Source organism: Panthera leo, chromosome E1 (assembly GCF_018350215.1).
Source record: "Panthera leo isolate Ple1 chromosome E1, P.leo_Ple1_pat1.1, whole genome shotgun sequence".
Classification (NCBI taxonomy): domain Eukaryota; kingdom Metazoa; phylum Chordata; class Mammalia; order Carnivora; family Felidae; genus Panthera; species Panthera leo.
In genome coordinates this window covers 24,871,575-24,892,910 of record NC_056692.1, presented here as the reverse complement: position 1 = coordinate 24,892,910, position 21,336 = coordinate 24,871,575, and the positions used below count along the sequence as shown (strand labels likewise).

General features: G+C 37.4%; 1 protein-coding gene across 2 annotated transcripts in view; it reads left to right on the top strand.

The window, feature by feature from the left end:
* The window catches only part of USP32 (ubiquitin specific peptidase 32), a 251,311-nt gene that overhangs the window by 194,643 nt on the left and 35,332 nt on the right, over window positions 1-21,336 (top strand). Inside the window, exons 13-18 of one of the 2 annotated variants that reach the window (XM_042914568.1) lie at window positions 2,934-3,129; window positions 8,199-8,374; window positions 9,158-9,298; window positions 14,978-15,137; window positions 19,211-19,365; window positions 20,611-20,692. In XM_042914568.1, the coding sequence (XP_042770502.1) occupies window positions 2,934-3,129; window positions 8,199-8,374; window positions 9,158-9,298; window positions 14,978-15,137; window positions 19,211-19,365; window positions 20,611-20,692 (910 nt within the window). The remainder of the gene's footprint in view (window positions 1-2,933; window positions 3,130-8,198; window positions 8,375-9,157; window positions 9,299-14,977; window positions 15,138-19,210; window positions 19,366-20,610; window positions 20,693-21,336) is intronic. The other variant, XM_042914569.1, reaches the window with a different exon arrangement.

The window sequence follows — 21,336 nt, the reverse complement described above, 5'->3', positions numbered from 1 at the left end:
TGCTCTCTCTCTCTCTCTCTCTCTCTCTCTCTCTCACTCTCTCTCTCAAAATAAATAAAACTTAAAATATGAATTTGTATACTTCTGAATTGTTTGAAGTTTTAAACAATTGCTGTTTTTAAAAATTTAATCCATAAAGTGAATTGGGCTGTAGAAACCTGGGTTTTATTCTCATTCTTCTTGCCACTCTATTAAAGGCACTGAAATTTCTTCAGAACTGGCTTCTGAAGGATCTACAAATTGATGGTATTCACCTGGTTTATAGATCAAAGAGGAGAAAGCATATAATAAAATGTTGATACAGTGTCTCCCTGTTTGGGCTAAAATTAGAGATGCTATAATTGCATTAAAAGAAACTAAAGCACCCACTGTGCTATTGCTATGCTGTTACTTGGAGTTTGTCTTTTAAATTTGATGTGTTTTTTTTCTTGGGTTGCAATTATTTACTTTATGAGCAGTGCCTTCAGTGATCAATTTTATCTACTAAAATGCATGTCAGTGTTTACTGAATGCCACTTGAGTTCTTCTACCCATGCTCTTGTGTATCTCCTCAGATGCCTACGGGATCTTGTTTTACTGGTTAATTCCTTCAGTCTTTCTCTTTCCCCTCTCAGTTACAAATATCCTAATCTTCTAAAAACATTCACAATGCACATTCTCATAGCACCTTTCCTCCTGCTTCTCTGCAAGTCTTATCTTTCTGTTTTTCCATTACTAAACTTAGTAGCAAATAATTCTATGCAAGCAGTCTCTGCTTCTGGTACTGCAAAATCTCTTGATTTCTCTCTCATCATTCAGATTCAGTGTCCTTCTCAGATTCTTCCATTGCCTATTCTGTAAATATTGTTCTCTCATTGTTCTACATACAACATTTTCTTATGCTTTAGGAAGTCTCTTGAGCTCCAGAATTTTATATTTAGCCTCTTTTTCTGTCCTGAACACAGGACTCAAGTGTCTAGGTAACTCAAACAAGAATATTCCCAAATAAGCTCTTTCCCCAAATGATCCCATTAACTCACATACTTTACCTTATGAAAGTGTCAGCTCCCATCTAGTTGTCTTCACCAGCACCTCAGGTTCTACTTTGGAATTATCTTTGCCTCTTTTTCATGTAGTTGTCAATTTTTTTCACCTCCTACATATCCTAAGTCCATGTTCTCTCCATCTCCTTATTTCTGAATCTAGCTTTATGGTATAGTAGCTTATCATCTCTTGCCTTGAATTATTGTAGGAGTCTTCTAACTTGTGTCTCAATTTTCAGTTTCTGTCTCTAGTCCTTTCTGTAGTTTTAAAGCAAAAAATGGATTATAGTGTTCCCCTGTTTGAAACCCTCTCACAGGAAAATCCTGTGAATATAATGTTAAGTGAAAGAAAAAGAAACCATATGCTGTTTTTTTTTTTTTTTTCAACGTTTTTTATTTATTTTTGGGACAGAGAGAGACAGAGCATGAACGGGGGAGGGGCAGAGAGAGAGGGAGACACAGAATCGGAAACAGGCTCCAGGCTCCGAGCCATCGGCCCAGAGCCTGACGCGGGGCTCGAACTCACGGACCGCGAGATCGTGACCTGGCTGAAGTCGGACGCTTAACCGACTGCGCCACCCAGGCGCCCCCATATGCTGTTTTTTAAATGTAATACATATTGGGGTGCCTAGCTGACTCAGTCAGTTAAGCTTCTGACTTTGGCTCAGGTCATCAGGTCATGATCTCGCAGTTCATGAGTTCCAGCCCTGCCTTGGGCTCTCTGCTGTCAGCATGGAACTTGCTTCAGATCCTTTGTTCCCCTCTCTCTGCCCTTCCCCTGCTTGCACTCTCACTTTCTCTCTCTCTCTCTCTCTCTCTCTCTCTCAAAAATGAATAAAATAAAAAACATTTTAATAATAAAAATTAAAAAAATAAAATTTAATAACAACCAGAATGATAGTTCACATTTACTAAATGCCAGGCACTTTACATGTGTTGCTCATGTAATCTTTGCAATAACTCTAAGATAAATACGAATATTATCCTGATTTGTACTCCTGAAGAAACTGGAGCTTAGAAATTTACTTACTGTGAAAGGCCGAATAGCTGGTATGTCACAGCACTCCCCATAATTCTAACTATGTACTCCATGCTATTTATTTTTTACATATACATACATGTTTTCAGTCACAAAAAAATAAACACATCAAAGTGTCAACTAATGCTAAATGCTGGAATCTGAATACTTGTAATATTTTTGTTCATATTTTTCTAGATTTCCTACAGTAACACTATAATCTGTAATAATAAAAAGAGCAAATATTTAATTTTTTAATATCAAAAAAAATCTTCCGTGGTTTTCAATTTTCAACAGAATAAACTCTAAATAATTTTATGTCGGGGGCACCTGACTGGCTGGCTCAGTTGGTAGAGCATGTGACTCTTGATCTCAGGGTTATGCGTTTAAGCCCCACATTGGGCATAAGATTACTTCAAAAATAGATATATACATACATCACTCACTCACTCATTCATTCACTCACTTTGTGTTACAGAGTGCTTTGCAATATGTTCCCAGTCCACCTCTTCCCCTTTGAAGAAATTAAAATTTAGTTATATGGTAAAATGTTCTTGGGGGGGCCTGGGTGGCTCAGTCGGTTGAGCGTCCGGCTTTGGCTCAGGTCATGATCTCGCTGCTTGTGAGTTCGAGCCAAGCGTTGGGCTCTGTGCTGACAGCTCAGAGCCTGGAGCCTGCCTCGGATTCTGTGTCTCCCTCTCTCTCTGCCCCTTTCCTGCTCGTGCTCTCTCTCCCAAAAATAAAGCAAAACATTAAAAAGTATTTTAAAAAATTGTATCTTCTCTATTAAAAAAATGTTCTTAATTGGTGGTAGCTAACTATAGGAGAATTAGAAGCAATAGATAATTTGGGGATTCATCTTATGCCTAAATCTCTGACTTCATGATTTTTAGGATGCCAGCCCTGTTGTAATTGAGCCATCATCTATTCTGAATGGAGGAAAACACTCATTTGGAACAGCAGTACACTCTATAGAGCAAAGTGAAGATAGAATCGGAGGTGGCGGCCTCGGTTATATGAACACCACAGAGGAGAGATTTTCAGACAACATTTCTACTGCGTCTGAAGCCTCAGAAACGGCTGGCAGTGGTAAGTATGACTTGTTTCCCATAAAGTTTATTCAGGGTTACTTCTTAAAGAAGTATACTTTGTCAGAGAGTGTGCTTGGTAGGATATAATCAGGCTTTCATTCACAGAAATAAGTTTTGAGGTGGAGGGGGTGTTTTATTTTTTAATTTTTAAATTTCATTTAAATCCACATTAGTTAACATATAATGTAATAATGATTTCAGAAGTATAATTTAATGATTCATCACTTACATATAACACCCAGTGTTCATCCCAACAAGTGCTTCCTTTTTGTTGTTGTTGTTAAAGTTTATTTATTTTTGAGAAAGACAGAGACAGTGTGAATGGGGGGATGGCAGAAAAAGAGGGAGAGAGAAAATCCCAAGCAAGCTCTGTTCTGTCAGCACAGAGCCCTATGTGGGGCTCGAACTCACAAAACCATAAGATTATGACCTGAGCCGAAACCACGAGTCGGACACTCAACCAACTGAGCCACCCATGCACCCCTAACTAGTGCCCCCCTTAATGTGCATCACCTAGTAAGCCCACTCCCCCCACCCAACACCCATCCAGCAACCCATCCAATAAGTTTGCTCTCTGTATTTAAGGGTCTCTTATGGTTTGCCTCTCTCTTTTTATCTTATTTTTCCTTCCCTTTCTTTATGTTCATCTGTTTTGTTTCTTAAATTCCACATATGAGTGAAATCGTGATATTTATCTTTCTCTGACTGACTTATTTCACTTAGCATACTACACTCTAGTTCCATCCCCATTGTTGTAATTTTTACAAATGGCAAGATTTCATTCTTTTTGATTGCCAATATTCCATTGTGTATATATACACATCTTCTTTATCCATTTGTCATTCAAAGGACATTTGGGCTCTTTCCACAATTTGGCTATTGTTGATAGTGTTGCTATAAACATTGGGATACATGTGCCCCTTTGAATTAGCATTTTTGTATCCTTTGGATATATCCCTAGTAGTGCAATTGCTAGGTTGTAGGGTAGCTCTATTTTAATTTTTTGAAGAGCCTCCATACTGCTTTCCAGAGTGGCTGCACCAGTTTGCATTCCCACCACCAGTACAAAAGTGTTCCCTTTCCTCTGCATTCTCACCAACATCCATTGTTTCCTGATTTCTTAATTTTAGCCAATATGATAGGTATGAGGTGGTGTGAGGTATCTCACTGTGTTTTAATTTGTATCTCCCTGATGATGAATGATGTTGAGCATCTTTTCATGTATCTGTTAGCCATGTAGATGTCTTCTTTGGAAAAGTGTCTGTTCATGTCTTTTGCTCATTTCTTTACTGGATTTGTTTTTTGGGTGTTGAGTTTTATAAATTCTTTATAGATTTTGGATACTAACCCTTTATCCAATATGTCATTTGCAAATATCTTCTCCCATTACAAAAGTTGCCTTTTAGTTTTGCTGATTGTTTCCTTTGCTGTGCAGAAGTTTTTTTATCTTGATGAGCTCCCAATAGTTCGTTTTTGCTTTTGTTTCCTTTGCCTCCAGAAACATATCTATTAAGAAGTTGTTGCAAGCTGATGTCAAAGAGGTTGTTGCCTGTTTTCTCCCCTGGAATTTTGATGGTCTCCTGTCTTAACGTATAGGTTTTTCATCAATTTTGGGTCTATTTTTGTGTATGGTGTAAGAAAGTGATCCACATTCATTCTTCATCATGTTGCTGTCCAGTTTTCCCAGCACCATTTGCTAAAGAGACTGTCTTTTTCCCATTGGATATTCTTTCCTGCTTTGTCAAAGATTAGTTGACCATATATTCGTAGGTCCATTTCTGGGTTCTCTATTCTGTTCCATTGATCTATGTGTCTGTTTTTGTGCCAGTATCGTACTGTCTTGATGATTACAGCTTTGTAATACATCTTAAAGTTCAGAATTATGATTGTTTTTCCTTTTCCAGGATTGTTTTGGCTATTTGAGGTCTTTTCTGGTTCCGTACAAATTTTAGAATTGTTTGTTCTAGCTCTGTGAAGAATTCTGTGTTATTTTGATAGGGAATTCATTTAATATTTAGGTTGCTTTGGATAGTAACAATTTTAACAATATTTGTTCTTCCAATCCAGGAGCATGGAATGTTTTCCCATTTTTTTTGTGTCTTCAGTTTTTCATAAGCTTTCTATAGTTTTCAGCATATAGATCTTTTTTACCTCTTTGGTTACGTTTATTCCTAGGTGTTTTATGGTTTTTGGTGCAATTGTAAATGGGATTGATTCCTTGGTTTCTCCTTCTGCTGCTTCATTATTGGTGTATAGAAATGCCACATATTTCTGGCTGGGGGCACCTGGGTGGCTCAGTCAGTTGAGCATCCGACTTTGGCTCAGGTCATGATCTCACAGTTCGTGAGTTCGAGCACTGCGTTGGGCTCTGTGCTGACAGCTTGGAGCCTGGAGCCTGCTTCGGATTCTGTGTCTCCCTCTCTCTCTGCCCCTTCCCTGCTCATGCTCTGTCTCTCAAAAATGAATAAAGTTAAAAAAAAATGCCACATATTTCTGTATGTTGATTTTATATTCTGTGACTTTGCTGAATACATGTATCAGTTCTGGCAGTTCTTTGGTGGAGTCTTCTGGGTTTTCCACGTAGAGTATCATGTTGTCTGCGAAGAGTAAAAGTTTGACTTCTTCCTTGCCAATTCTTTTTGATGTCTGATTGCTGAGGCTAGGACTTCCAACACTATGTTGAACAATTGTGGTGAGAGTGGACGTCCCTGTCATGTTCCTGACCTTAGGGGGAAAGGTCTCAGTTTTTCCCCATTGAGGAAGATACTAGCAGTGGGTCTTTCATATATGGCTTTTATGATCTTGAGGTATGTTCCTTTTATCCCTATTTTCTTGAGAGTTTTTTTATCAAGAAAAGATGCTGTATTTTGTCAAACAATTTTCTTGCATCTATTGAGAGGATTGTGTAGTTCTTATCTTTTTTGTATTACTTGTGAATATTGAACCAGCCCTGCAGCCTAGGAATAAATCCCACTTGATCGTGGTGAATAATTCTTTTAATGTATTGTTGGATTTGGTTTGCTAGTATCTTGTTGAGAATTTTTGTATCCATGGGGAAATCTCCTTTTGTGGGATCTTTGTCTGGTTTTGGAATCAAGGTAATGCTGGCCCATTCACAGAAATAAGTTTTGAATGAAATGGTCAATTATGTTTCTTGAATTCATTAGTAGCTTTACAAAGAGAAGCTCTTCTATATTCTACTTCATTAATCTCTCAATTTGAAAATATATTCACTGATTAAGCCACTTCTCTCCATATTAAATTATTTTGTCGGGTGCCTGGGTGACTCAGTTGATTAAACATAGGACTTCCGCTCAGGTCACGATCTCACAGTTTGTGAGGTCAAGCCCCACATTGTGATACTCTTCAGATACTCTGCCCCATCTCTCTGCCCTGTCCCCGCTCACTCTTTCTTTGTCTCTCTCACTCATTCTCTTACTCTTTCTCTCTCTCTCTCTCTCTCTCTCTCTCTCTCTCTCAAAATAACTTAAAAAATATTTTGTTAATAAGTTTAGATTTAAGAAGACCATTTTTGAGAAAAGTCTAAATTTCCATCTCCAAGACTCTCTCTGCTTTCATTGGATTTAAAGCATCCTCATACCAGATTCTACAGACATTTCAGGCCAGAACTGGGGGATTATTTTGTAAAACTATTGACAAAAGTCATAATGCTTCCCATAATCCCCCTCACTCCTTGGTACCTATCTAAAATTCAGTGTTTCTATACATTTGGATGAAATGGCTTGATGTTTTTGTGGCCCAACTGAATTGAGTTGATCCCTGTTACTCTGCTGATAACAGTAGCAGGACTCTTAGACTTACTTTCTTGTTATTTCATCTTTGAGATCTTTTTTCCTTTCCATGGAGGGAGCATTCAAATTGGACAGAGCTAGCATCTTCTCTACAAAGTTCTTTGTAGAATCTACTCCTTGTTCCCCATCTGACATTATAGTGATCACTTAGCAGCCCTATAAGTGCTCCCTCTCATGAGCCTTAACACCAAGATTATTTCTTAACCCTCTTAAGGTCCTTTTTTTTTTTTTTTTTTTTTATTTTTTTTTTTTTCAACGTTTATTTATTTTTGGGACAGAGAGAGACAGAGCATGAACGGGGGAGGGACAGAGAGAGAGGGAGACACAGAATCGGAAACAGGCTCCAGGCTCTGAGCCATCAGCCCAGAGCCTGACGCGGGGCTCGAACTCACGGACCGTGAGATCGTGACCTGGCTGAAGTCGGACGCTTAACCGACTGCGCCACCCAGGCGCCCCTTAAGGTCCTTTTTGATATGTGCTCACTCTGACCTGTGCTATCCACAGGCTAAGCAGTGCCACAGATAGGAGATTTAAAGTGATTGATGGCTAGAATGTTTACCCTAGATTAGCCTATAGTTTAGACTTGAAATACCTTAAAATACCATTGAGGTTCACAACTCTAGGTCATCATTAATCATTTTTCTGTGTGCATCTTTCTTTTGTAACCTGTATGTCTTCCTTTGAAATAAGTTTATTAGGAAACCATTCCTTCCCCTCTGGTACTCTTCTATTCTTGTTTTAGCTCCTTCCCTTTGGTTTAGAGACTTCTCCTCCTCCTCCCCCTACCCCCTATCCCTACCCCTTACCCCTTCTTCTTCCCCTCTTTTCCTCCCCCCCCTCTTTTTTTTAATACTTCTTCTTATCACCATTATCTACTAAGAACATTTGGAATGTGTTTATAGGTGGAAGAGAAGAATTAGAGGTGACTGTGTGAGAGCCCAGCTATTTGGCCATACTTCTTTTTCTGTCAAAGGATGTGTAATTCTTGTGACTTACTAGATATTTTAGGAGGTTGGCCAAATGTCCATTTGGTGACAGTTTTTAAAGCTTTTCTTCCACCTAGTGTTATGCTAGGTGTTTTCCAGAAAAAAATACATGTATATTTCCTATCTTCTACAGAGTTATCAGAATATTATACTGTACTGACTGACATGCCAACACAAAAATAGCATAATACATGGACACTGAGTTCATATCTTCAAGCCTATGTATAATAACTAAAAATAAAGAGATTCCATCCTCTTTTCCCTTACAGGCTTTCTGTATTCTGCCACACCAGGGGCAGATATGTGCTTTGCTCGACAGCATAACACTTCTGACAACAACAACCAATGTTTGCTAGGAGCCAATGGGAACATTTTGTTGCATCTCAGTCCTCAGAAACCAGGGGCTATTGATAACCAGCCATTAGTAACTCAAGAACCAGTAAAGGTAAGTGATTTGACATCTACTTAAAATAATTCTCTTTCAAGTGGCAAATAAATTTCTTTCTAGGGGTTTTAACACATAGCACAACATTCATATATTCATGATTCACTTAATTAACCTGGTGTAGACGGATATGTCTGCATAGTACACATCTGTGAGAATATTTTATGATTTAGAGAATATTTTATGATATAGAAGCAGTAGTAATCTTTAAAAGTATTCTTGGGGCTCCTGGGTGGCTCAATCGGTTAAGAGTCTGACTTCGGCTCAGGTCATGATCTTGCAGTTTGTGAGTTTGAGCCTTGCATCAGGCTCTGTGCTGACAGCTCAGAGCCTGGAGCCTGCTTTGGATTCTGTCTCCTTCTCTCTCTGCCCCTCCCCACTTGTGCTCTGTCTCTCTGTCTCTCAAAAATAAATAAATGTAAAAAAAAAAAAAAAATTCTTAGGACAGCTACTGTGAAAATGTAATTTTATGTGTATGTGGATTTTTTTTTCCTAAAATAATATTTTCTACTGTGTTTGAAAGAAATCTGTGAAAACCAGTCTTATTTCCAGATGCTCTAATGATTTTTCAAATAATTTGCCTTGAGTTATCTTCCTTAAATAATTTATTTTGAAAGTTAAAAATAAAAATCTCTTATAGAAAATTCATTTTTTTTCCAGTAACATAAAACTGAGTCGTGACATATGTGTTTGTTCTCCTGTGTCTAGGTTATGTTAAAACACAAGACTCTGTAAAATACTAAAAATACTAAAAATCAACATTTGTGTTCCATTCTTTCTAAGGCTACATCGTTAACACTAGAAGGAGGACGATTAAAACGAACCCCACAGCTGATCCACGGAAGAGATTATGAAATGGTTCCAGAACCTGTGTGGAGAGCACTTTATCACTGGTATGGAGCAAACCTGGCCCTTCCTAGACCTGTAAGTATAACTAGTAGTGCTTTATCTAAGGAACAGTCCTAGTTTGGGTCTTCTGTTACTTTTCTATATGAATTTCACTATCTACAAATTAGTTCTTACCTGTGACAGCAGAATACTCAGTACCTGTAAATTAGTTGAACAAAATTTATGTTCCTTTTACATGTATTCATTCATTTGTTCAGACATTTACTGAGCACTGTTTTAGGTACCAACTCTTCAGTGATGTGTTTATGGGAGTGTGTGGCTACATGGAGTGGAGAGAATAGTCACTGAATTAAGTAAAGTCAAGGATATTATGAGGCTAGGCTATTAAATAAGTCATCCACATAAACACAGACTTTAGGATAATGCAGGACTTAGGCTGAGCAGAAGTCTGAAAGCCGGTGCCAAAAAGTTCAGTGAATATAGAGGAAGTGGTGTAGTAGTTACTTCTGAAACTGTAATTTGCATTAACCACACAGGCATCCAGTTAGGGATTGATTCTTCCCATAGCTGTTGGTAGATTTTTGTGTTTTGTCTTTTTGAAGGAAGGACACAAAAATGATCACAACAAATGATAACAGGAATTCAAGGCTTGTGAATGCTGATTGTTGCCATTACTAGGATGAGTCATTCAGAGCATAAATAAAATGTTCTAAAATAATTTAAAAGACTTGAAGTATATAATATCAAAATATTAATGAGTTTACTATACAACATCTGTTGTGCTTATACAGTAAACAACAGGACTCATTACCCTGATACTTTGCATTGTAAATGCAGTAAAATACTTTGTAAAAAGGTTCTTTTTGTAGATCAAGAAACACTCTCCTTCATACAATGTCTGAGATAGAACTTTCTTTTTTTAAGCGTTTATTTATTTATTTTGAGAGAGAGCGTGTGGGGGGGTGGGGGGGGAGCAGAAAGACAGGAAGAGAGAGAGAGTCCCAAGCTGACAGCATGGAGTCCAGTGCGGGGCTCAATACCACAAACCATGTGGTCATGACCTGCGCCGAAATCAGCAGTTGGACACTTAACTGACTGAGCCACCAAGGCAGCCCCAAGATAGAACTTGCCCCAAGATAGAACTTTCTTATACTAGGAAAGTTTGCATGGATGAGATACAGTTACTTAGATCACTTCTAAAAAGAGTAAAATCTGCTATAAAGCTCTAGTGTATAATTTTGATGTTGATTTTGAGTTATTGATAATAATGTTTATTAAAAATTGTGTTTAAGTTGGAATCAGGAATTTAGTATTGTGTTTCTTGGCTCCAAAAGTTTCCTACTGTATTTGTCATCAGGACCCCTAAACAGATACATATAAATATGAATATACATAGATATATATACTATATGTACTTTATTCTTTATCTATAGTCTTTATATATACTTTATTTATCAGGAGGGGGGGTAGTCCTTCAGTTAGTCACTTAATTTCTGGGACTTTCCTGCTGTATCTTTTTTTTTTTTTTTTAACGTTTTTTTTTTATTTATTTTTGAGACAGAGAGAGACAGAGCATGAACGGGGGAGGGGCAGAGAGAGAGGGAGACACAGAATCGGAAGCAGGCTCCAGGCTCTGAGCCATCAGCCCAGAACCCGACGCGGGGCTCGAACTCACGGACCGCGAGATCGTGACCTGAGCTGAAGTTGGCTGCTTAACCGACTGAGCCACCTAGGCGCCCCTCCTACTGTATCTTAAAAAAAATTTTTTTAATGTTTTTATTCATTTTTGAGAGACAGATACAGAGCACTAACAGGGGAGGCACAGAGAGAGAGGGAGACAGAATCTGAAGCAGGCTCCAGGCTCTGAGCTATCAGCACAGAGCCCAACACGGTTGAACCCACGAACCTTGAGATCATGACCTGAGCCAAAGTTGGACACTTAACTGACTGAGCCACCCAGGCACCCCTTAATTTCTGGGACTTTCCTGCTGTATCTTAATATTCTATATCTACAGGGAAAACATTGTTGATAATTATGTTTGACACATATATACTTTGATGTTTTAGAGGCTGCCTAGATTTGGATTACCAGTGTTCCAATCTCTAAATCCCAGTGTCCTCCTCTGTAAAATGAAGATAACAATATCTACTTCATTAGAGTTTTGATAATTAAATAATATGTATGATTAGGACAGCATCTGATTTATAGTAAGTGGTCAGTAAATATTGACTATTGCTAATATTATCATCATCATCATTATAATTATTAAATGAGTTTTTCAGAGCCCCATGCAAGGTCATGTTTTTACATTGAGGTCAGACAAATATTAAAGTAATTTTACTAGATCAAAGCTGCATTTTACTGGCTTAATAGTATTTTTTTAATCTCTAAATTTGCCTGCTTACAGGAAAAAGTGCTGTAAAAAAATTTAAATATGGTGTTTTCAGGTAGAGAATATTAAATGTATTGCCATGGCAAGGTTAAAAATTAATGTTTTTCACCTTCATACTTATATAAGTCATACTATTTATTTAAATAATATCTTTGGGGCACCTGGGTGACTCAGTCAGTTGAGCGTCCGACTCTTGATTTCAGCTCAGGTCATGATTTCACAGTTGTGAGATTGAGCCCGACATTGGGCTCTGCACTGAGTGTGGAGCCTGCTTAAGATTCTGTCTCTCTTTCTCTGTCTCTCTCTCTCCTCCCCCCACCCACTCTGCCCTTCTCCCCTGCTGTGCTCACTCTTTCTCTCTCTAAATAAAATACAAATTATTAAAGTATATAGATACATATACACACCAAGGGGGCACCTGGGTGGCTCAGTCAGTTGAACGTCCAACTTCAGCTCAGATCATGATCTCATGGTTTGGGAGTTCCAGCCTCACGTTGACTCTCTGTTGACAGTGTGTACCCCGCTTCAGATCCTCTCTCTCCCCCTCTCTCTGCACCTTCTCTGTTCGTGCTCACTCTCTCTCAAAAATAAATAGGGGCGCCTGGGTGGCTCAGTCGGTTAAGTGTCCGACTTCAGCTCAGGTCATGATCTCGCTGTCTGTGAGTTCAAGCCCCGCATCGGGCTCTGTGCTGACAGCTCAGAGCCTGGAGCCTGTTTCGGATTCTGGGTGTCTCTCTCTCTCTCTCTGACCCTCCCCCGTTCATGCTCTGTCTCTCTCTGTCTCAAAAATAAATAAATGTTAAAAAAAATGTTTTTTAAATAAATAAATAAATAAAATATTTTTTAAAAATACTTAATTTGTACATGTTGTACATGCTCAGTGATAAGTGACACACACACACAAAAAAACAAAGAAATAAAAATAATGCCAAATCCTACTACTTAAAAGATAACCACTATTAACATTTTGGTGTGTATCTTTCTAAGCAGTGTGCATTCCTCTGTGCCTACTCATACATATACATATGTAAGTAGATATGTGTGGGTAATTTTATGAAATTGAATCATCTTATACCTGATGTTTTGTGACCTGCTATTTTCAATCTAACATAGATGCTGTGGATATCATTCTAGGTCAGTAAATCTAGATCTGTACCATTATTTTCAGTAATTGCATAGTGTTCCTTTATATACTTTGCATACATATACACTTGCATATGTACATAAATCATAATTTATTAACTAATCACCTACTGATAGGCATTTAGTTTGCCTCTAGCACCTAATTATTAAAAAAAATTTCTGGAAAAAAAAATTTCTGGCGAGCGTTTTCTTTCCCAACATGGTGTGGTGATCTCTTTACGGTAAATTCCTGTAAATGGAATTGCATCTGTTGTTTGCAGTTGTCACTGAGGTTAAGAAGTTCAAAGACAAGAATAATTAAAATGTAAATAAATGTGTTTTGTATGTTTGTACATAAGAATTTGTTAATTTGTAATTTGCTCACGAAAGCACTTTTATCTTGGCAAGCAAGATGGGCATTATAAAAACTACTTCATTATCAGTTCAGATTCTGCCAAAGGTATGTTTTTATATAGCTTTACAACTACAGATACTGTTATTATTTTTTTTATTTAAGTAATCTCTCCCTACCCCGAGACCAAGGGGTAACATGTTCCTCTGAGCCAGGCAGGTGCCTCAGATACTGAATTATTAATTTTTCCTCAAATCATGTAAAACTGAAACCATAAGAATGATGGTTGGTTTTGTAGCTGTCAGCGCCTGTTTAGAAGTGGACAGACTTCTTCTAGCAGTCTTAGAGGAGAATACCAGGGAGAGAGTTACTGCTTATCATTTAAGTAGGATTTGAAAAACCTCCCAAGTGGAGCTTTTCGAGTGCCATACTATAGCCTGTCAGAATTTTAAGAAAAAGTACTAAAAGTGTGGTTTGTATCATTGTTTTTATCTGGTTCTTTACTGCCCCCTCTTGGTGTTGAAAAATGCTCTATTGCAGAAAACACTGGTTACTAGGGCAGAGGGAAATAAAATAAAGCCTGATCACTGGAGACTGTTAAACATTATGTAGAATTTTATGTTTTAAAGAGTGTTAATTCTGCTATCCTTTTGGAATACTAATTTGATAATGTTCAACTCTTAAAATTCATAGAGCAATATTTTTATAATGAAATGTTTTCCTGTATCTTTGGGCTGGCAAACACATTATTGCAGGGGATTACTGAGAAATTCTGTTTCTTTTTTTTTTTTTTTTTAAGGTTTATTTATTTTGAGAGAGAGAGTACAAGCGAGAAGGGCAGAGAGAACAAGAGAGAGAGAGAGAATCCCAAGCAGGTTTCGTGCTGTCAGCACGGAGCCTGATACTGGGCTTGATCCCACAAACCGTGAGATCCTGACCTGAGCCAAAATCAGGAGTCAGATGTTTAACTGACTGAGCCACCCAGGTGCCCCAGAAAAATCCTGTTTCAACAACATAAGTCTTAGTTTTGTACATCCAATGTAGTTGTTTTAATCATAGACAAAAATACACTGAACAAACCAGTTACACAGTAGAACATAGATAGCAAATTTTTTTTAAAGGTTTTTTTTTTCTTTATTTTTTTTTTGAGAGAGCAGGGAAGGGACAGAGGAGGGAGAGAATCCCAAGCAGGCACAGAACCTAATATGGGTGGGGCCTATTCTCATAAATGGTGAGATCATGACTTGAGCCAAAATCAAGCCAGTCGCCCAACCAACTGGGCCACCCAGGTGCCCCTAGATAGCAAATTTTTATATGAAAACATTTTTATCCTAAGTAATATAATAAATAAAAATTGAAGCAAATTTATTATATTCTTTATTGAAGAAATAAGGTGTTTTCAAATGATGTCCAATGATAAGGTTTTATGAGAGAAGCACATTCATAGGTTTCTGAGAATATTGTAAAATAAATGTTCATACATTTCGGAGAATATCTTATGAGAGAAGTACGTTCATACACTTTTAAGAAAATTGCTACGCTTTGGCAAAAGGACTTGTAGTTAATGATACGACCTTCCATACTTTTTGACTTATACCTCTAGTCCTAGGAATTTGTCCATGGAGCTCCTGGGTGGCTCCGTCAGTTAAGCGTCCAATTCTTGATTTCAGCTCAGGTAATGATCTTGCGGTTCGTGGGTTCGAGCCCCACACCAAGCTCTGCGCTGACACTAGGGAGCCTACTTGGGATTCTCTCTCTCCCACACTCTCTCTGCCCTTCCCTTGCTTGCTCTAAATACATACATACATACATCTCAGAAATTAGATAAAAATGACAAATTTTGTTTCTTCTTTTATAGTGATCACATTATATCTTTCATGACAACAGGTAATCAAGAATAGCAAGACAGAAATCCCAGAGCTAGAGTTATTTCCTCGATATCTTCTCTTCCTAAGACAGCAGCCTGCCACTCGGACACAGCAGTCTAACATCTGGGTGAATATGGGTATGATGAGCCTGAGAATGTTTCCTCAGCATTTACCAAGAGGTAACTTAAGAATGCAGCAAGAATACCATGCATTTGTTGAAACAAACAAACAAACAAAACCCAAGTTGCTCGAAGTCTGGTGCCACTGTACTAATACACATTCCCATCTGCTTTCATTCAGAATCAGTAAATCATCAATGGGGCTTAGATCTATGGTCATGCACAAGACTAGATGGGGTAGTGGCAAAATCTCAGCAGCAAACTGAGAAGAGTTGTTTCTTTTTCTGGCTAGTCAACATACAAAGAAAATAAATAGAAATATATTTCATATACTTTTTTTCTTTGAAAACCATCCATTGTAAATTATTTCCTTGACCTAAGGTAAAATCTGTCAGTCTGTGACTGACGAACTAATCTTTTCACCTCCACTCAAATATCTGAAAGTAATTTCTTTTGCAATATCATATTTTTGTTTGTTGGTGTTTTGGGGGACTTTTTTTGAGAAAACATGATACATTTCTCATGCTTGGCCCACAGAGCCTTTATAAAAAGACAGATAATGTATATAAAATGAAGGATATATTTTTGAAAACTATAATGATACATTGGCTTTGAAAAACATCAAGCCTATCAAAATGACATGAAAGTTCCCATTTTGATGTATTACATACAAAAAGCTCCCCCTTGATTTCTCTGTTATGTTAAATTTTATTGACAGGCAGGACTTGCCTTGTGCTTTTACTTTGTAAATATTTGACATTGTTCTTCAGCAGAAGTAATCAGTTCATCCATTTACACAAAATCTCAGACTTTGTGTTAATAATGCCACAATGTTATTATAATTAATATAACTTAGTATGTAAGAACCCAAACCAACTCTATAATCACTATCATCCCTCCCTTGAAATTAAATAGAATTAGTTTTATGCCTTTCTTAAAGGTTATATTCAAATTATATATGGAGATTCTTACACATATTGTTTGGTAAGAATTATAGCAAAGCATTGGCTTCTACCTAACCAAATTTTGTCTTTGGGGAAAATGTCAAAATCAAGGAACAGTGAAATAGAATCACTGTGAAACATTCTTGATTTAATTTTCCGTTGAATAAAAGTATTTGCCTTGCTTCCATGGCACCCTAGCATATATTTTTTTCAATTCTCTTTGAAAGATAACATGAGAGGAAAAATGTGTTGTTGTGCTTTTAGTAAGTATTCTTTGTAACTCTTGTGCTGATCCTAGATTTTTGCTGCTTCTGTAAATTCCACTAGATTTGTTGGTGCTATTCAAAAACACAAAAGTATGTGTAATAAGTGGCTGCCTGCTTAATGAGCTATGCTATAAAAACTGTCTAGAATTCAAATAAATTTCTTATGTGGCTTAAGACCATGGAAATTGACTTGGACACTACACTTGCAAATGCTTTTGAATCCTAGAACTGGGTAGTTATTGCTCTAAATTTATTCTTAATTTGAAATTTTTATTCCTTACTAATTAGTTCTGAAATCAATCATTAATCATTTTGAAGTTTGTAAAAAAGATGCTTTCTTGCTGTAATCTTATAACTAATCCTCTGATGTATAATTGGAGAAATTTGCTCTATTACTTTCTGTTAGGAATTATTCTTTGCTCACTGATGATTGTAAAAGATTTGCTGTGCTGTGTGTTTAAAATTGATCATGGTTGGGTTTTGTTCTGCTGTAACATAGTTTTCATCTTTCTTCTTACTCAATGTATTAAGGGTTATTTACTAGGCTCTTTTACTCCTTTTGAAGTGACAGATGTACAAACCATGTTTAAAGCCTTCAATGTAGCCTTTTTGACAGAGAAAGCTACAGAGGCCTTTGTTTCTTATATGATTTTTCAACCTATTGTAGGTGAGTGAATTCTTTTTGGAAGTTCTTTAAAAAGTGGATGATACCAATACTTTTCTCTGCTTTGTTTAGTAGATGAAGACTTACATGCATTTAATAAGGGGAAAAAAGCTAAGTCTCCATTGAATGGGTAGAAAATTGCCTGGCATGTATACTTGTACCCTAGGTGGATTATATTGATATGCTAAGGGTTTTTTTGTTTTGTTTTGGGTTGTTCAGTAAACTATAACATGCTATATAGCTAGAGAGGACCATTTTAAGCTACAACTCTTGCCTGGGTTTTTGGCTGAAAAATTAACCAGGGTTTAGTAGATTGTTTTAGCAAACAATTTTTGACTTCCATAATCCCTTGTCATTTCATCCACCTTCTCTTTTGAAGTATGTGGTTAAACATAATATATTCTTTCTTTACTTTTCACTCTTTTCCCTTGCTGCCATTGTTTTTGTTTCTTGAGCCCTCTAGGAATTAAAGATCATGTCTGCTATCTTCTTACTGGGCAGGCAGGCCATACGGTTTTCCTCCTACCTTTTCAGCAGGGCGATTTTTTTTTTTTTTTTTTTTTTATTCACGGGAAGGTTCTTGATTTCACTTTTAACTCTGCTTGGTAGAGTGTATGCCTACTTAGAATTCTAAACAAAAGTTTCTTATGTAATTGTACTAATGTGCCAGGTTATTGGGGCACTTAATGACTGAGAATGATAGGGTTAGTAATTCACAGATAGTTTATTTTAAGAAAGTGGGTCAGGGGGTGCCTGGGTTGCTCAGTCAGTTAAGCATTTAACTCTTAATCTTGACTCAGGTCATGATCGCACGGTTTGTGGGATTGAGCCCCACGTCAGGCTCTGTCCGCCCTAACAATGTGGAGCCTGCTTGGGATTCTCTCTCTCCCTCTGTCCTTCCCTTAGTCACGCTCTCTTGCTCTCTTTCTCAAAATAAATAAACTTTAAAAAAAGGGAGAAAGTGGGTCAGGTTGCTAAATAACAAAAATTCAACCAAGGAAATTTTAAAGATCTAATTGGCTTTATTAATCAATTTATGAATTTGGCAGCATCCTGTCTAGCAAGTAGTAGGGAGCTTCCAAGGGCTTACAGAAAAGGAAAGGTTTTTTTTTTTCTTATTTTTTTTTTAATTTTTTTTTTTTTTAACGTTTATTTATTTTTTTGAGACAGAGAGAGACAGAGCATGAACAGGGGAGGAGCAGAGAGAGAGGGAGACACAGAATCCGAAACAGGCTCCAGGCTCTGAGCTGTCAGCACAGAGCCCGACGCGGGGCTCGAACTCACGGACCGTGAGATCATGACCTGAGCCGAAGTCGGACGCTTAACTGACCAAGCCACCCAGGCGCCCCCTTTTTTTTTTTTTTTTTTTTTAAACTAAAGGTTTTTAAAGGTAGGGAGTGGAAAAAGGGAAACTATTAGCAAAGATTCCACTGTTTTAGGCAAGGTCTCCCTCTTAAGGGGAATGGTAGGAGTCTATCAGTAAATTTCCTAGTACTGACAAAGAAATTCCTATGTTGACTGGTTAAAGGTTACATTTCTGGGGGTTTGAAACTGCAGTTAGGTTAGGTTTTAAGTCCTGGTTTATTGACTTAAGGCTTTAACCTAAGTGATGCCATTTTGGGCCAGTGGTTTTCTTTTCAATGAATCCAGTTAACTGTGGAATTCAAATCCAGTCCCATATTATCTTCCCCATTCTTACACTGAATTTTGGTTTTGCTATTGCACATAATAACCCTGCCGAGGACAGCCAAGATACCAGGGTCAATTGTTGATACATGCCACCTTTCTTGGGATCCAAATACTGCCTATTAATTTGGGCCTCTGATTTTGTTGCTCTTCCTTTCAAAGTTAAGACTGACTTTAAACTTACTTTAACACAGTTGGTCCCCTGTCTTCATTTTACAGCTTTATTTTAAAGCTTCTTCTTTTTTTTTTAATGTTAATTTATTTTTGACGGAGACAGTGTGAATGGGGGAGGGGCAGACAGAGGGAGACACAGAATCTGAAGCAGGCTCCAGACTCCGAGCTGTCAGCACAGAGGCTGACGTGGGGCTCGAACCCACAAACCACGAGATCATGCCTGAGCCGAAGTCGGATGCTTAACTAAGAGACCCAGGCACCCCTAAAGCTTCTTAATTTTTAAAATTATTAAAGCTATAATTCTCATTTCTCATCATTATTTTCTGAAATAGTCATTGCTGATCAGGGAGCTCTTTTTTATATCTGCCGTTTTCCTTATCATGATTACTATGACCATAGGAAATGTACCTTCTCCGAATGCGCCCTTAAAGCGGGTCTTAGCCTATACAGGCTGTTTTAGTCGAATGCAGACCATCAAGGAAATTCATGAATATCTATCTCAGAGGCTACGCATCAAAGAGGAAGATATGCGTCTGTGGCTGTACAACAGTGAGGTAAGTCATCTCCTGTTGTAAGGTAATTTATATACACATGTTGAAAAGAATCAAATGGTACAAAAGTATATAGTGAAAATTCTTTGTTCCCAACCTCTGACCTCTATCTCCCACTTTCCTCAGAGGCAGCGCTATTAAATGCATATATGTTCTTCCTAATATATGCAGTGTGTTTTCAGATTATACTTTGAAATTGGATCATAAATAGTTTTAACCAGTTCTGCATTCCATTGTTCCCTCTTTGTAACATCCTCCTATGATCACCATTGAGAGACAGTATGGTATAATAGTGAATAGCACGATTCCTGGAACCACACTGCCAGGGGTTAATCTTGTCTCTGCCACTTTAGCTGTATAACCCAGAGCAAGTTACTTAACTGTCTCAATTTTCTCATGAGTAAACAGGCAAAATAATAGATCTCGCTTAGAATTAAATGACTTAACTTTGTGAGCACTTTAAATAGGGCGAGCACAAACAAAAACGTGTAATTGTCCTGTATGATTTTATATTTTGGTTCTTTTTTTTAAATGTTTATTTTTGAGAGAGACAAAGAGGACATGAGCGGGAGGGGCAGAGAGAGAGAGGGAGACACAGAATCCAAAGCAAGCTTCAGGCTCTGAGCTGTCAGCACAGAGCCCAACACAGGCTCGAACTCACAAGCTGTGAGATCATGACCTGAGACAGAGAGACAGAGAGAGACAGAGAGGACATGAGAGGGGAGGGGCAGAGAGAGAGAGAGGGAGACACAGAATCCAAAGCAGGCTCCATACTCTGAGCTGTCAGCACAGAGCCCAACACAGGCTCGAGTTCATAAGCCATGAGATCATGACCTGAGCCAAAATCAGATGCTTAACCAACTGAGCCACCCAGACACCCCTAGTTTTGGTTCACAAACATGTTTACTGAATTTCATACCAGGTACTAGAGAAAAGTTCTGTAAGTGCTTCAGAAAATCTAAATCTCAGTGAATTTTGGTTTGATGTATGGTGAGTCTTCTGATCTCCCCAAAATTCTGTTATAACTTTGTTTTAGAGACATAAAGTATTTGTTTATGAAGTTGACATTGTTTTTCTCTCATGTTGCCAACTAAATTATTAATATTTCTGAACAACTATAATATCCACATATCTGTCACATAAGTTATAGTACTTCAAGGATGTGTTTGTCATTCATTTTTATTTTATTTCCATTTTGTTTTAAATTTAGTAATCAATTTAACAAAAACATTTCCTCCTCCTTACCAGAATTACCTTACTCTTCTGGATGATGAGGATCATAGATTGGAATATTTGAAAATCCAGGATGAGCAGCATCTGGTAATTGAAGGTACAAGATGGAAGCATGCATCTATATTAGATTTTAGGGAAAGAATTTAAGGTTTAGTTACTCAATAATTCATTTTATAATTTTTCTAACTATTATAGTAAAGAAAAACTATTAAGGTCTTATGTAATCCTACATACTATCAAGATTGCTTTAAAAGAAAAATATGTCTACATTCATTGGCTGGCAATGGATGGAAATGGTGGGTAGAAACAAGTGAATTTGGTTATAAATTTACAAAATTTCTTAGAAATTTCAAGCTGCTTTTTTTGAGTTTGAGTAAGAAAACTAACTTTCTGGCACAGTTAGTGGCACAGGCTTTCATTAGTCATCAACACTGGTCACTCACCAACAAAGCTTACTTGTATATTCACATGTACATTTACATAGTGGCATGCATGTGTCATTGAAAATTTAAAATGTGTCTTTTCCCATCAAGATTTTTGGAAACATTGCTAGCTGCCTTTGTATTAAAATAGAGTTTTACTCTAACAGTTGTCACAATTTAAGAAGGAATTGTGATAATTCTAATGCATTGAGTTTAAGAGCTTTAATTACATTTATCGATACTTGAGTATAATTTTAATTCAGGCAGGTAATTGAGGGAATAGCTTACTAATGAATTCTAATTAAGTGACTGTAAAGTC